Genomic DNA, 16638 nt, shown 5'->3' with positions numbered 1-16638 from the left:
AGGGTGTGGAGAAAAGAGAACCCTCTTGCGCTCTTGGTGGGAATGTAAATTGATACAACCACTATGTAGAACAGTTTGGAGGTTCCTTAAAAAGCTAAAAATAGGATTAGCATATGACCCAGCAATCCCACTACTGGGCATATATCCAGAGAAAAGCATAATTCAAAAAGACACATGCACCCGAATGTTCATTGAAGCACTATTTACAATAGCCAGGTCATGGAAGCAACCTAAATGACCATCGACAGACGAATGGATAAAGCTGTGGTACATATATACACTGGAATATTACTCAGCCTTAAAAAGGAACGATGTTGTGTCATTTGTAGAGACGTGGATGGATCTAGAGACTGTTATACATAGTGAAGTAAGTCAGAAAGAGAAAAACAAATATCGTATATTAATGCATATATGTGGACGCTATAAAAGTCACATGGATGAACCGGTTTGCAGGGCAGAAGTAGAGACACAGATGTAGAGAACAAACGTATGGACACCAAGAGGGGAAAGTGGCATGGGGTTGGTCGTGGTGTGATGAATTCGGAGATTGGGATTGACATATATACACTAATATGTATAAAATAGATAACTAATAAGAAACTGCTGTATAAAAAAATAAAATAAAATTCAAAAATTGAAAAAAAAATATATAGCAGCTATTTTCAGGCATTGGACAGTAGGCAACCAAAGACAGTGATGGTCACCATTCTCCCTGAAGAAAAAGAAGGCTCAGAAGAAGCATCATACAAGGCAAAAAGGTTTAAAAAAAAAAAAGAAAAAGAAAAATTTCTCTCATGTTACCGAACCTGAAAGATATACAATTTTTAGACTAATTCAGTGTAAACAAGTAAATGTGAACTAGTAAACTAAATTAGGACAATCAGAATGGACAGAATCGTTTTTCTAAAACTGTCTTTTCTAAAACTGATTTTCTTTGGCTGTATACTAAGATTTGTAAACTCCAGCTTAGTTCATTTGAAGATACTTGAAATATTATACTAACTTTTAAGAAGCAGGTCAATATCTTTAAAAAATTATTTATGTAAGAAACAGTCAGTGGTGTTGTAAAAGCAAATGATTCTTAAGAAACACACGTTTAGAATAAAAGTAAATACTATTCTCCCTTATATTCTGAGTCAGAGATAAAATGCCCTCAACTTTAAGAGTGATACTGTGAATAAAACCGTTCTTCCTATTTTAAGTTTCAACAGTGGGAAACGAAGAGTCTACATTGAAACTTTGAGAATATAATTGTGAGTCAAGTTTAGGCCCAAATAAGAAGTTTGATATATTTTATTTATTCTCTTCTTAGATATGATAGAGACAAAGTATATGATAATAGAAACCATTTCTTTCTTTTTCCTGGATATGGCCTTTATAAATTTCCACAGATAAGATTGTAGGTCATTCCCTCCTAAAATGTCAAAAATAGCTCCTCTTTTCTCTATGGCTTAGGCCTTCATTATTTCAGGTAATAGGAGTTTGGGGGGAACTATTACAAAAATAGTTATGTTTATTTATGTTCATCTGTTTGTTCAAAGATTCAGACTACTTTTTTTTTTTTCCAAATTTACCTCCATGCTTTCCTAAGGCAGGTAGAGGATACATTTTTACCTTTCTTACTAGGAGGGAGTTATTTAACCTCTTGGTGCTACTCTTTTAATTATTTAAGTAGAGATCATTTCCATCCTGAAAGGGGTGGATGACTTAGATTACTGTTCTTAAAGTTTTATATTACAGAGAGCTTTTAGAAGACTTATTAGCTTTACTGATGCTATTATTTGATATTCCCTTATTTTTTAGAATTTTACCTTTCTTAATTCCACCATTTGGTTTCTCAGTGTGCAAGCAGTAACCGTAGTTATGGTCATGAGGAAATGAGGAAAGAGTATGAGAATTTTCAGTCCTTATGAAGACATTAGAATTTTGCTCTTCAAATTGTCAGTAGCACAGAGAAAGCTTCCCTTGGTATCATCCCCTTGACCCCAGTCTTAGGAGTTGGATTACTGAGGCAAAGCAGAAAGCATGTACATTTAAGCCCGTATCTATTCCAGTTTTGCTGGATCAATTGATATGCCCATAGTAATCATCTGGAGAGATAAATTATTCCTCCTCTGTGAAAAGGGGATAATAATAATGGCTTCCTCATAATGTCACACATGTAAATTCCTTAGCCTTTCACATACTAAGAATTTAATGCGGGCTTCCCTGTTGGCGCAGTGGTTGAGAATCTGCCTGCCAATGCAGGGGACACGGGTTCGAGCCCTGGTCTTGTAACATCCCACATGCCGCGGAGCAACTGGGCCCGTGAGCCACAATTACTGAGCCTGCGCGTCTGGAGCCTGTGCTCCGCAACAAGAGAGGCCGCGATAGTGAGAGGCCCGTGCACCGCGATGAAGAGTGGCCCCCACTTGCCTCAACTAGAAAAAGCCCTCGCACAGAAACGAAGACCCAACACAGCCATAAATAAATAAATAAATAAAATTTAAAAGCAGGCATCTAAAATTAAAAAAAAAAAAAAGAATTTAATGCTAGTCATTATTATTGAAATTTGTTAAAAATGTCTGTATTGGAGCCATTATTATTGAAATTTGTTAAAAATGTCTGTATTGGAGCCATAAGAATTAGAGACTATGATTAATTGTTACTGAATTGGTTGCCTGGACCCGCACCAGGGTCCTAGCCTAGGCCGAGGGGTCTCAGCCGGAGAGGTTCTTTTTCCACTAAGATTCACACAGCCAATAATGAAACCGGCCAAAGAATGGAGGAGTGTGGGAATTTAGTTCGCAAATCAACTTCTCAACCTGATTCGGGCTGAGACACCATAGATATAGAAGGGTCCAGGTAAAAGGGAAAGAATTGAGTAAAGAGAAGTATTCATAAGATATCTGAGAACAAGGCTGTGGTTTGGACCCAGAACTGAGGCAACACCCCTTTTCACTCCTTGTATGGACTTTTCCAGTTGTCATGGCAATTGTCAACTGTCGTGGTGCTCATGGTTGTGTCATTTAGCATGCTAATGTATTACAGTGAACGTACCGTGAAGCTCAAGGTCCACTGGAGATCAGGTTTTCTGCCATCTTGGGCCTAGTTGGCTCTAACCAGTTCTTGTTTTTCTGTTTGCAGCTTCCTCCTTTTGTAATTGAGCATGAAACTCAGATAAGGGCAGTTAGTTTCCATTTGAGGGAGGGGAGGAGGTATGATTCCTGGGCAACTGCGTTGGTGACATAATTCCTGACATATTTTACCAAACTATTTAAGATGTTACAAATACCATTCTTAAGTCTGATAGAGGTTATTAATAAAATCTCATTGTGAAAAGTCTTTGCCCTCTACCCCCAAAGTAAGATGACTTGGTCTTTTAGAATTACCGAAATTGAAAAAAAAAAAAAAAAGCAACTTAGAGCCATCCCATTATCCTACAGTGATAACCAGTGCGTAAATTGTAAAATAGTTAACGAAATTAGAGATCTTTTGTACCATACATAGTTCTTATTCCACATGTACAAACAGAAAAAAAAGTTATGCCAGAAAAAGTATTTTTTAGGATTTCAAAAACTAATCTCACTTGTGGAATAAAATATGCCATTTTATGTATCAATTAGTATCTATACACTAAAAACGTGTATAGGTAGTATAGTATTTCATTAACTGTCTCTAAGTGCTTACTTTTAAAATTGGAGAAAATTTAGTTGATTTTACTACTTTTATCTAACAAAACCTTCTTTTAAGAGAATTTTGGAGTGAAATCTTTCTGGTCAACTTTTATTTCCATTTACCTTATTGACGATTGGGCAGGAATGGGACTTGTGAACCAGTTTCTGATGTAAAAGAATCTTATTTGTGTGGGTGTTTTGTTTTCTGAGCTCCCTAAGCAGGTACACACCTGGATGTGATTTGTACATACTTCATGTAAGTTAATTTGCATACTCACCTTTCCTGATCTTTCAGTTTTCTTTTTAAAGAAAAGATTCCTGAAAAAGGGTAATGACTTTAGCCTTTGTGCATACATTATTTCTACATTTCTTCTGTTTTGTTCTGATGATTACACACTCCTGCCTTCATCAATTAAAAACGTTATTCAATCAGAAGGTAGTTATGGCACTATTAAGTTTCATCTCTTTTTTGGTTTACTAGATACCTGTGGAGGGAGGACAGGAGCAGCAGACAGATTCCACCAAAGGGCGATGCCTGAGGAGAACTGTCAGTGTCCCTTCCGAGGGTCAGTTTCCTGAGTACCCACCAGAGGGCGCCGCTAAACTGGGTAAGCTAATGTAAAAGGCAAGAAATTCCTAGTTTGTTTTTTTTTTTAATTAATTTATTTATTTATTTTTGGCTGTGTTGGGTCTTCGTTTCTGCGCGAGAGCTTTCTCTAGTTGTGGCGAGTGGGGGCCACTCTTCATCGCGGTGCGCGGGTCTCACTATCGCAGCCTCTCTTGTTGCGGAGCACAGGCTCCAGACACGCAGGCTCAGTAGTTGTGGCTCACGGGCCTAGTTGCTCCGCGGCATGTGGGATCTTCCCAGACCAGGGCTCGAACCCGTGTCCCCTGCATTAGCAGGCAGATTCTCAACCACTGCGCCACCAGGGAAGCCCAAGAAATTCCAAGTTTTTATCCGGTAATTTATGGACTTGTTATTGAGTGTTACAATAAAACAAAACATCCTTCATTTACTGTTAAGTAAGTAAGTACTTTAAAATATAGTATGTTAACCAAGAATTAGAGATCATTAGAAAGTTTTATTCTTTATAACCAAGTGGCAGCAAAGTTATTTTACAGAGAGAAGATTTATCTGAGCGCTAGTTGGTTTCTGTAAACTCCTAGGCAAGCCGGATGATGTGTTGTTTCTGATTTTACTGCTTGGCTTTAAATTTTGAAAGAACATTAGGTGATCTTATTGAGGCACTGTGATTCACTGGGGAGCCAGTTTTGGTTGGAAACTTAGTATTGAATGGTTTGTGCCCTGTTCACACAGCTCCTGGTGTTGTCTTGTATAATGTAATGTCAGATTAGGCTAGTTTAGCTGAGCTAATTTTATATGACCCATGTAAATTATATTCAGGACTGTGGTTGGAGTGGGTGACAGAAGGGAGACATCAAAAAACCGCACTTGAGTTGTTATATACTAAAGGAATTAATGTCAATATCAAAGCTGCTCTTTCCCTGTTTCCTACCAAATGAGTCTGTTTGGTGTTTTGCGTGCTTACCAATGGATATTTAAATAATTAGACCAGTCAGGTAGTTTTAAGTGAACATAATTAAGATTAAATAAATAATGAAAGAATTTGAAAAGTAGGAGTTGCTTTGGTGTTTTGCATTGTGGTATTATTGTTTGCTTAGTGAACCTAGACATTTAGTCATAGACATTTAGTAGGTAGATGAAACAGAATCATTTATTGTCTCTATGTTTGTTAGTATGGATAATTCTGTGATTTTGTTGTATTTTTGAAAATCAGGGTTTTGGTTTTTTTGTTTGTTTTTGCCTTTTCCTTCATTTCCTTTCATTTTCTAAATGGAGCTCAGATTCTTAGTCAGAATTTGAATCCTTTAGCTCTCTTTTTATCCTGTGACATTTATTGCTTTTCTAGACATTAGTCAGGTTAGCAAACACTTTTCTCCAAGGGGTCATACTTGGAAAAATCAAATTTTCCTCGCATCCATTGTACTTCTTTAGCATGTGTTGAAACCAGTTTAGGTGTGGGCTTAAATTATATTGCAAACCTTCCTGGATGTAACCATTTTATAGCCTGTTTGTATTTCACATACAAGTTCTATGTGAATTGGACTAGCTCAGAGTCACCTTCTTTCAACTCCTTTGCTGTCATTATTTGTAATGTTATGTTGATGACTCTCTTTGCCACTTCTCTAGGGTCCTTTGACTATTCACACTTTGATCCACAAAAGTCAACTGATTTTTGAGGAACTGTAATTGTAGTCTGAATAACTATTATGACTTTATAGGAGAGAAATATGTAGTAAATTGTTAAATGTCTCCAACATTTCAGGTACAGGTCCAAAAGACAAACTAAGATGAGGTGGCCAAGATGTGTAGTCCAGAGCCAATCCTCCACCTTCTGTCCTTGACAACAAGTCTGGCAGCCGCCTTGACTCATGGCAGTCCATGATCATTTTTGGAGTGGATGTCCTAAATTAGCATTAGGAGCTATGGCCCATAAATATTAGAGAGAAAAAGACTACTTTTAGAGCCATTCTTCCTTATATGCCAATCTAATGTTGAATTAGATAATTATTCTGTTGTTCTATTTTTATTTCTCAGTGGTTTGTCTTGAGGCAAAATTTCCTGCTGTCAGCTATTTAATTGAGCAATTGCTATATATGTAACATTTATGCCAGTCCCTAAGAATGAAAAGAGATAGAGGTAAGATTTCTGCCTTTAGAAAATTCTTACTTAGTTAGGAAGATAGATTATTGATGCCTATTCATAGTATATACTATTATTGTTGTATATTGTGTGGCTTTTATTGATTTTTATTTTTTAAAAACATTCATTTATGTGACAAATAATTATTGAGTGTCAACTATGTGCCAAATGCTGTTTTGGGAACTTGAGATATAGCAGTGAAAAAAAAAGTAGACAAAAACCTCTCCCTTAGTGGAGCTTACATTCTCTTGAGTAGTGACAGACAATAAGCAAGAGTAATAAGTAAAATATATACTGTGCTAGAAGGTGATAAGTACAGAGAAAAAAATAAAGTAGGGATCAGGGATAGGAAGTGTCAGGGAAGTATAATTTTAGCTAAGGTGACCAAGGAATGCCCCACTGTTGAGTGACATGTGACTAAAAATTTGATAAAAGTGTGGATATAATGCATGTGGATACCTGTGAGTGAGGGGTTTCACTCGGGAACAGCTAGTATAAAGTAGGAATATGCTAAGAGTGTTGCAGGAACAGCATAGAGGCCAATGAGACTGGAACGGAATGAATAAGGGCGAGAGTAGTTGGAGATGACATCATTGAGCTCTTTGGCAAGCAGATCATAAAGGTTTTGTAGGTCATCGTAGGAGCTTTGGCTTTTACTCTGGGAGGTGGGGAGCCACTGACGTCTATACTGAGACTAGGGAAGCAAGAATGGGAGTTTAGAAACTAATTAGGGTGCTATTGCAATAATCTAGACAAGACATGGTAGAACTTGGGCCATAATGGTAGTAGTGGAAGGGCTGAGAAGTGACCAGATTATATTTGAAGGTGGAGCCAACAAGCCAGTTCGCTGGTTGGATTGGATGTGGGAAGTGAGAAACAGAAGAGTGAAGAATTTTGGCTAGAGCAGCCGGAAGAATGAAGTTATTTTTTAAAATAAGGAAGACTGGGAGAACCAAGTTTGAAAGTGGGACTGCCAGGAGCTCAGTTTGGACATCTTAAGTTTGAGGATCTTATTAGATACACAGATAGAAATAAGAGAGTCTGGAAATTAAGGGAGAAGTACAGACTGGAGATACAGATTCAGGCTTTTAGCAAATAGATGGTGTTTGAAGCCATGAGATTGAGTGAGATCATCAAGGGAAGTGTATTTAGGTAGAAGAGAAAAGCTCAACACTAAGCCCTGGAACATTTAGAGGTTAGGAAGATGAGGAAGCATTAGTAAAGGATGGACCAGAGAAAGAGAATGAAAATATAGAATTTTGTTTCCAAATAAGTTAAGTGTGTGGGGAAGCCCTTCTGTTTTTTTCAGGGTTCTTTCCCTTTGCAAGCTCTGCATTCTCTTTGTTCCTCACCAGTAGAGGAACCCCAAGGAGGACAGATCAGTTTTTGCAGATGTAAAACCATGGCATACATTTTGATTTCAGGTGTGAGGCAGTCAACTATGGAGAAATGCCCACTCGTGAAAAACATGCACCGTTTATTCTACCTCAGAGAATTCATAAAAGAAAAGAGCCCTGTGAATATAAAGGATCTGTGAAGAACTTTTGTTAGTGGCTGCCAATTTACCGTCCTTCAGAGACTTCAAACTGGTGAAAAAACATGAATGTAAAAAGGATGGGAAGGCCTCTATTTCTGCCTCACACATTGTTCAACATGAGCAAATTCGTAGTGATGGGAAACCTAATAAATGTCAAGAACTTAGAAGAAAAAAGTGTGTGTGAAGAGGCAGAGTGGGGAGTGGTTAAGCCCAGAATGTCCTTCTCACTCGCTAGTTCTCAGTCTCTTGCATTCAGCAGCTTACAGATTACCCAAAATACAAAAAATTTATATTTACCCTGGCATTTGACACAGATTTTGATACAGCAAATTTTTTTCCGTTGAAAATGAGATATTTTCTTAAGGCATATGAACATCTGGCCTGAAGCACCCATTTCCAAATTTAGAAAACCTAGAAAAAACTATTTTCCCCTGGTAACAATATCCAGATTTTAATTTATTCATAAAAAAAAGATTTTTCAAATTGAAACCATGCAAAAGCATGATTTACTGAATTTTCAAAAGGAAATTACTTCTTCAGATGGTAGGGTCTTTGCATACAAACAGTACAGGGAGGTATATAAATTGACCACATGAACTAGAATGAGTAAATATTCATATTCAATGTAAATATAACTTACATGAATTCAACTTTTTTTTAAAAGCCACTGGACACCTTTCAAGAACACTGTTAAATAGAGGAAAAGTGAAAGCTGAACAGTGGACAACATTTTTGTGACACATACATTTACAGAAGAAAATGTGTCTCTACTACTGCATGTTGTCTGCTGCCTGGCTGGGGGATAGCACAAAGGTGAATTGAGAAACTTGTCCAGTCTGGTTGTTGTGTTTCTTCGACATTCCAGTAAAGTTAATGCTTTGATGCCCAAATGGGCAAAGCAAAGCCAGAGCCTGAAGTGAGCAAGACCCTTGTTTGCAGGTGATGTCAGAAACGTGATAATAAAGCTGGTTTAATGAGAAAGTGCAAACACTCATAAGTGCATGCTTTCTCAATTCTCAAAAACAACGTTCAAATTGAACTGACACATTCAAAACCAAGCATCTAGTAATTCAAGGCTGCAGAGATCTCCATGCCTCTATTTTATTACATTGAGATAAAATCTTAAAAGTACCCCATGATCTTACTTACAAAATCTCTGGATTTTTAAAAAACTGTGCCTATGATATCCCATTTGTTTCATTATCATGGAGTCCTCAAAACCCAGAAATATCTGGTAAATGTACTTAAAATTATAATTTCACATAGTATGCCTTTGATACACGTTAGCAAGCATAGGAAAAAAATATTAGAAGTCTTTTAGAGTCAAAGGTAGCTGTGCGAAATTTTCATGTTTATGTAAATGAAGAAGTCAAACAGAAAATCTAAAATAACACCACCAAAAAAAAGGGAAACTAAACTGGAAAAAATTTGAGGAAAAACCAGCCTTGCACCTATGTTTTCCTAAGTTTATTGACCCAAGTGATGAAAATTTGAGGAAATTTTTTAAAAAAGGAATATTAAAAAGTAGCATATACTAAGACATTTATAAAATTATTGAAAAGGATAACTTATTTAATCAAAATTATTAGAGGATATTGATTATTCAAATCTTAGCTTTAACCCTGACCGTCTCTGTTAAATTAGGCTGAGGTCTAACTTTATGTGGAAACTAATGACTCTTTTTATTCCCAAGACGTTCACTATTAGGAGTATTGACGTATTTTCAAGATGCTAGAGTCTTCTATAAAAATACCAGGTGGTAATGATAATATTGAAAGAAAGGGAAATGAGAGTAATGAAGATTTAATATTACAAGAAACATATCCTTCCATTTTTCAAATAATAGAATTTTATTTTTTCACATTAATTTTATTTTTTTTTAATTTTTATTTTGTATTGGAACATGTTTGATTAATAATGTTGTATTAGTTTCAGGTGTACAGCAAAGTGATTCAGTTATACATATACATGTATCTATTCTTTTTCAAATTCTTTTCCCATTTAGGTTATTGCAGAATATTGAGCCACGTTCCCTGTGCTATACAGTAGGTCTGTGTTGGTTATCTATTTTAAATATAGCAGTGTGTACATGTCAATCCCAAACTCCCAATCTATCCCCACCACCCACCCTTCCCCACTGGTAACCATAAGTTCGTCCTGTAAGTCTGTGAGTCTGTTTCTGTTTTGTAAATAAGTTCACTAAATAATAGAATTTTAAATGGTGATAAATAATGACTGTGTATAGTAGCACTCATTATTTAAATTGACTATTAAATTTATATATATAAAAGTATTTGTGATTATATATCCTTCGCTGTGTAAAAAGCATTTTAGTTTGATGTAGTTCCATTTCTTTATTTTTGCTTTTGTTTCCTTTGCCTAAAGAGACAGATCCAACAACTACTGCTAAGAACAATGTTAAAAAGCATACTGCCTATGTCTTCTTCTAGGAGTTTCATGGTCTTAGGTCTTACATGTAGGTCTTTAATCCATTTTGAGTTTATTTTTGCATATGGTGTGAGAAAGTAGTCCAGTTTGAATCTTTTGCATGTGGCTGTTCAGTTTTCCCAACACCATTTATTGAAGAGGCTATCTTTTCCCTATTATATATTTTTGCCTCCTCTGTCATTGATTAAGTGACCATATAAGCATGGGTTTATTTCTCTTACATTGATCTATATGTCTCTTTTTGTGCCAGTCCTATACTGTTTTGATTGCTGTAGCTTGTAGTATAGTTTGAAATCAGGGAACGTGATACCTCCAGCTTTGTTCTTCTTTCTCAATATTGTTTTGGCTATTTGAGGTCTTTTGTGTTTTCATACAAATTTTCGGATATTTTGTTCTATTTCTGTGAAAAATGTCATTGGTATTTTGATAGGGATTGCATTGAATCTATAGATTGTTTTGGATAATATGGTCATTTTAAAAATATTAATTCTTCCCATCTGTGAGCACAGTATATCTTTTCATTTGTCCATGTTGTCTTTAATTTCTTTCAGCATTATCTTATAGTTTTCTGACTACAAGTCTTTTAATCCTTAGTTAGATTAATTCCAAGGTATTTTATTCTTTTTGATACAGTTGTAAATGGGATTGTTTTCTCAATGTCTCTTTCTGATAGTTTGTTATTAATGTATAGAAATGCATCAGATTTCTTATGTTAATTTTGTAGTCTGCAACTTTACCAAATTCATTTATTAGTTCTAATAGTTTTTTTTGGTGGCATCTTCAGGATTTTCTATATATAGTATCATGCCATCTACAAGCAGTGACTGTTTTACTTCTTCCTTTCCAATTTGGATTCCTTTCATTTCTTTTTTTCTTGCCTGCTGTGGCTGGGACTTCAAATACTGTGTTGAATAAAAGTGGACAGAGTGGGCATCCTTGTCTTGTTCCTGATCTTAGAGGAAATGCTTTCAGCTTTTCACTGTCTTGTATGATATGGACTCTGGGTTTGTCATATATGGCCTTTATTATGTTGAGGTATGTTCCCTTTATACCCACTATGTTGAGAGTTTCTATCATAAGTGGATGTTGAATTTTGTTGGAAGCTTTTTCCTGCATCTGTTGAGATGATTGTATACTTTTTATTTTGAGTTTGTTAATGTGGTGTATCACATTGATTGACATGCAGGTATTGAACTATCCTTGCTTCTCTGGGATAAATCCCACTTCATTGTGGCATATAATCCTTTTATTGTATTGTTGAATTTGGTTTGCTAATGTTTGCCGAGGATTTTTGCATGTTATGTTCATCAGTGATATTGTCCTGTAATCTTTTTTTTCTTTTTTTTTGGTCGTGTCTATCTGATTTTGTTATCAGGGCAATGGTGGCCTTGTAGAATGTGTTCAGAAGCATTCCTTTCTCTTCAATTTTTGGGAATAGTTTAAGAAAGGTGTTAACTCTTTAAATGTTTGGTAGAATTCACTTGTGAAGCCCTCTGGCCCTGGACATTTGTTTGTTGGTAGTTTTTAAAAAATTACGGATTCAGTTTCCTTCCTGGTAATCAGTATGTTCATATTTTCTGTTTCTTCCTGATTCAGTCTTGGGAGATAGTACATTTCTAGGAATTTGTTCATTTCTTCTAGGTTGTCCATTTCATTGGCATATAATTGTTCATAGTAATCTCATGGTCTTTTGTATCTCTGTGTGGTCAATCATAACTTCTTTCATTGCTGATTTCATCTATTTGGTACCTCTCTTTTTATTTGTATTCTTTATGAGTCTGGCTAAAGGTTTATCAATTTTTGTTTATCTTTTCCAAGAACCTTCTCTTAGTTTCATTGATCTTTTCTTTCTTTCTTTTTTTTTAGTCTCCTTGTATTTCTATTCTGATCTTTATGATTTCTTTCTTTCTCCAGTCTTTGGGTTTTTCTTGTTCATTCTTTTTTCCTAGTTGCTTTAAGTGTAAGGCTAGATTATTTATTTGAGATTTTTCTTGTTTCTTGAGGTAGGCTTGTATCACTGTAAACTTCCCTCTTAGAACTGCTTCTTCTGCATCCCGTAGATTTTGGATCATTGTGTTTTCATTTTCATTTGTCTCCAGGTATTTTTTGACTCTTTGATTTCTTCAGTGATCCATTGATTGTTTAGTAACATATTGCTTAGCCTCCATATGTTTGTGTTTTTTGCAGTTTTTCTCTTATGGTTGATTTCTAGTCTCATACTGTTGTGTTTGGAAAACATGCTTGATATGATTTCAGTCTTCTTAAATATAAAATATCTTAAATATATTTGTCTGTGGCCTAGGATGTGATCTATCTCAGAGAATGTTTCATGTGCACTTGAAAGGTGTGTGTATTCTGCTGCTTTTGGATGGACTATTCTATGTATATATCTATTACATTCAAATGGTTAATGTGTTATTTAAGACCAATGTTTCCTTATTGATTATCTGTCTGGATGATTTATCCACTGAGGTAAGTGGGGTATTAAAGTTTCCTACTATGATTGTCTTACTGTCATTTTTCCCTTTAACGTTTGCTAATATTTGCTTTATGTATTTAGGTGCTCCTGTGTTGGATGCATATGTATTTACAAGTGTTACGTCTTCTTGTCGGATTGATCCCTTTATCTTTATGTAATGTCTTCTTTGTCTCTTGTTACAGTCTTTGTCTTAAAGTGTATTTTTTCTGATGTAAGTATTGCTACCCTGGCTTTCTTCTCATAGAATTTAGTGTTATGTTTGGATTCCTTTCTCTCATTTTGGTGTGTATCTATTATATATTTTTGGTTTGTAGTTACCATGAAGTTCATATGTAATAACCTGTCTATATGTGATTATTTTAAGTTGATGGTCTCTCTTTTTTTTTTATTTTTAGCTTTTTATTATGAGAATTTTCAAACACAAAGTTGAATAATGCAATACACATCCATGTGCCCATTACAGAACTTCATCAATTGTCATCATTTTGCTAATCTTGCAGAAACAAGTGTTAATTATAATCAGAGATAAAACAGGATTCAAACTTTGTGGAAAACAGTAAAATATACTTTTTTACCAACAGTCAAATGGTGAAGATGGGCAAAATCATCTCATGGTGCAACATGGTAAAGTAAATAGAGGGTTAAGGTCCTTAATAGAAGGATGCGTCTTGCATGAAAGGAGGTGGGACATATTTTATAGGCCCCTCTTCATGCTGCAGGAAGATTAAGTTGATGATCTCTTAAGTTCGAACACATTTTAACCACCCTACATTTAACACCACCCCCCGACATTTAATGTTTGTGACATCATATTTTACATCTTATGTTTTGTCTATCCCTTAACTACTTATTGTAGATATAGATGATTTTACTACTTTTGTCTTGTAACCCTCCTACCAACTTTGTACATGGTTGATTTACTACCTTTACTGTATGTTTGCCTTTACAAATGAGATTTTTCCTTTTGTAATTTTCGTATTTCTAATTGTCATCTTTTCTCTTCCCCTTAGTAAAGTCTTTGAAACATTTTTTGTAAGACCAGTTTAATGATGATGAGCTCTTTTGGCTTTTGCTTTTTTGTAAAACTCTTTATCTCTCCTTTAAATCTGAATGATAGCCTTGCCAAGTAGAGGATTCTTAGTTGTAAGGGTTTTTTTTCCATCACTTTGAATATGTCATGCCACTCCCTTCTGGCCTGCAAAGTTCTTGCTGAAAAGTCAGCTAATAGTCTAATGCCGGGGTCCCCGATCCCCAGGCTGTGGACCGATACCGCTCCTGGCCTGTTAGGAACTGAGCTGCACAGCAGGAGGTGAGCGGCGGGTGAGCAAGCGAAGCTTCATCTGCCGCTCCCCATGGCTCCCCGTCGCTCACATTACCGCCTGAACCATCCCCCGCATCACTCACATTACCACCTGAACTACCACCCCCCCATCCATGCAAAAATTGTCTTCCACAAAACCAGTCCCTAGTGCCAAAAAGGTTGGGGACCACTGGTCTAACGGTTGTTCCTTTGTACCTAACTAGTTGCTTTTCTCTTGCTGCTTTTAAAATTTTCTTGTTACCTTTAATTTTTGCCCTTTTAATTATAACGTGTCTTGTTGTAGCTCTCTTTAGGTTCATTTGTTTTGGACTCTGTGCTTCCTGGGCTTGGATATTTGTTTCCTTTCCCAGGTTAGGGAAGTTTTCAGCTATTATTTCCTCAAATAAGTTCTCTGTCGCCCTCTCTCTCTTTCTTCTCCTTTTGGTACCCCTATAATGTAAATGTTAGTATGCTTGATGTTGTCTCAGAGGTATCTTAAAAACTATCCTTATTTTTTTTAATTTTTTGTTCAGCTTGGGTGATTTCCACTACTCTGTCGTTCAGTTCACTGAGCTGTTCCTCTGTATCATCTAATCTACTTTGGATTCCTTCTAGTATATTTTTTATTTCAGTTATTGTAGTCTTCAGCTCTGTTTGGTTCTTCTTTGTATTTTCTAACTCTTTGTTAAACACTTCACTGTGTTCATCCATTCTTCTCCCAAGTTCATTGAGCATGTTTATGATCATTACCTTGAACTCTTTATTGGGTAGATCGCTTATGTCTTCTTTGCTTAGTTTTGCTTCTGGGATTTTTGTCTTGTTCCTTTGTTTGGAACATCTTCTATCTCCTTGTTTTGCCTAATTCTCTTTCTCTGTATTAGGTAGCTCAGTTACATTTCCCAATTTTGGGTAAGTGGCCTTATGTAGGAGACATCCTATGAGGCCCAGCAGGACACTCCCCTCTGGTCACGAGAGCTATGTACTCTAGGGGTGTCCCCTGTGTGGGCTCCATGGGCCCTTCTGTTGTGTTGGAGCTGACTACGATGGGTGGGCTGATAGGCAGGGCTGGCCCTTAGCCCAAAAGGCTGCCAGGCCATGCCTCATTCAGTGGCTCCCAGCCTATTGGTCCTAAAGCCATTTTTTAAATTTCACTCTTATAAGCTAGATTTAGATTAACAGCTAAATCATTTCTTAAATCGGTAAACCGAGGAAATCGGTTCTGAGTCAAGGTATCAGACCACAGTCTCTTCTAAGTTATAAGTGGATGTTTAGATTCCTGATTTGCTCTTTTATCTTCCTCCCCACCCTCATCATGGAATAGTACAGATTAGTTCAGTTTTGTGAAAGGTGACTCCAAGGCAATGCTGCCCATCTGGTTGTGCAAATTATGTGTTGCCCAGCAACTAGGGGTACATGTCATCTAATTCTCATTGTTGATTTGTCCTTATTTTATAAAATGTCCAGCAGATGGCAGTAAGGTGTCTTAAATAAAAAATTCCTTTTCTGATTCAGTTAAGTCATTTGTATAGGCTACTGTCAGGGTTGCTGTAAATCCAGAAGACCTGGGGAAGGAGAAATCATGAAGGAAGTCAGTGTTTAACTGTGGACCAGCTACTTGCTAAGTTTAGAAACTGTATCATATCTTAATATTTAAGTTAGTCTAACACTTTTTTTTTAACTTAAATAAAATACATTCTATTCTTCAACTTTGACTGTATACTTTTATAACAATCTGGAAGGTCAGGCTAGAATTTTCAAATTTGGTCCCATGTCATGAGAGACCCTACAAACAGGCATGTGGACATCCTGGCTGATACAGTCAAGCTCTGTTGGGGTTGGTGCCCCAAAACACCAACCAAGTAGAGCCCTCTAAAATGTGATGCCCAGGCGAGGGGCCTCTCTCGACCAGTCCTAAGGCAATATTAACCTTAGTAAACCACTATGGTAGTTGGAGAATTGGGTGGGAATAGTAATGAGTGGCATCAGGAATGGTTTTTGATTCAGCCTGGACTTCTGAAGAGAAAAATGGTGTATTGAACATAAGCATATAATTTGTATTCCTCGCAGAAACCCCACTACAACTATAGTAAAGGGATATTCTTTTAAAGACATGATCCTTCAAGGATAAGGAGAATGGAAAAGAAGAAAACAACCACAAAAAACAATAATACATAATAATAAATTGAAAGCTGGAAAGAAAATGGAGTGTGGTAAATGACCTAGCTGACCTGAGAAAGCCAAATCTTAATCTAGCAACGAAGAAAGCCAAGAACCAACCAGATTTTACCTCAGAATCTTCAAATAGCTCAGGAATCGATGGCACCAGGAACACATAGTAGTAGATCCCTCAGTCTTCTCCTCTCCCCCAGACCACTGAATCGTTGCTCTTCCTGCACCCATCTCTACCCTAATGGAAGGCTGTAGGTTAATTCTCTGGGGGAGAAAACTCAAGGGTCTCTGGACTGGGTTATACCAGGCAAAGTTGAGAGCACA

General features: G+C 36.4%; 1 protein-coding gene across 4 annotated transcripts in view; it reads left to right on the top strand.

The window, feature by feature from the left end:
* RASAL2 (RAS protein activator like 2) overlaps positions 1–16638 on the top strand; it is a 403677-nt gene that overhangs the window by 204903 nt on the left and 182136 nt on the right. For all 4 annotated transcript variants that reach the window (XM_082465087.1, XM_082465088.1, XM_082465091.1 and 1 more), the window contains exon 3: positions 4138–4264. In XM_082465087.1, coding sequence (XP_082321213.1) covers positions 4138–4264 — 127 coding nt within the window. The remainder of the gene's footprint in view (positions 1–4137; positions 4265–16638) is intronic.

Source organism: Balaenoptera physalus, assembly GCF_965194825.1.
Source record: "Balaenoptera physalus genome assembly, chromosome: 1".
Classification (NCBI taxonomy): domain Eukaryota; kingdom Metazoa; phylum Chordata; class Mammalia; order Artiodactyla; family Balaenopteridae; genus Balaenoptera; species Balaenoptera physalus.
This window is presented reverse-complemented; position numbering and strand designations above follow the sequence as displayed.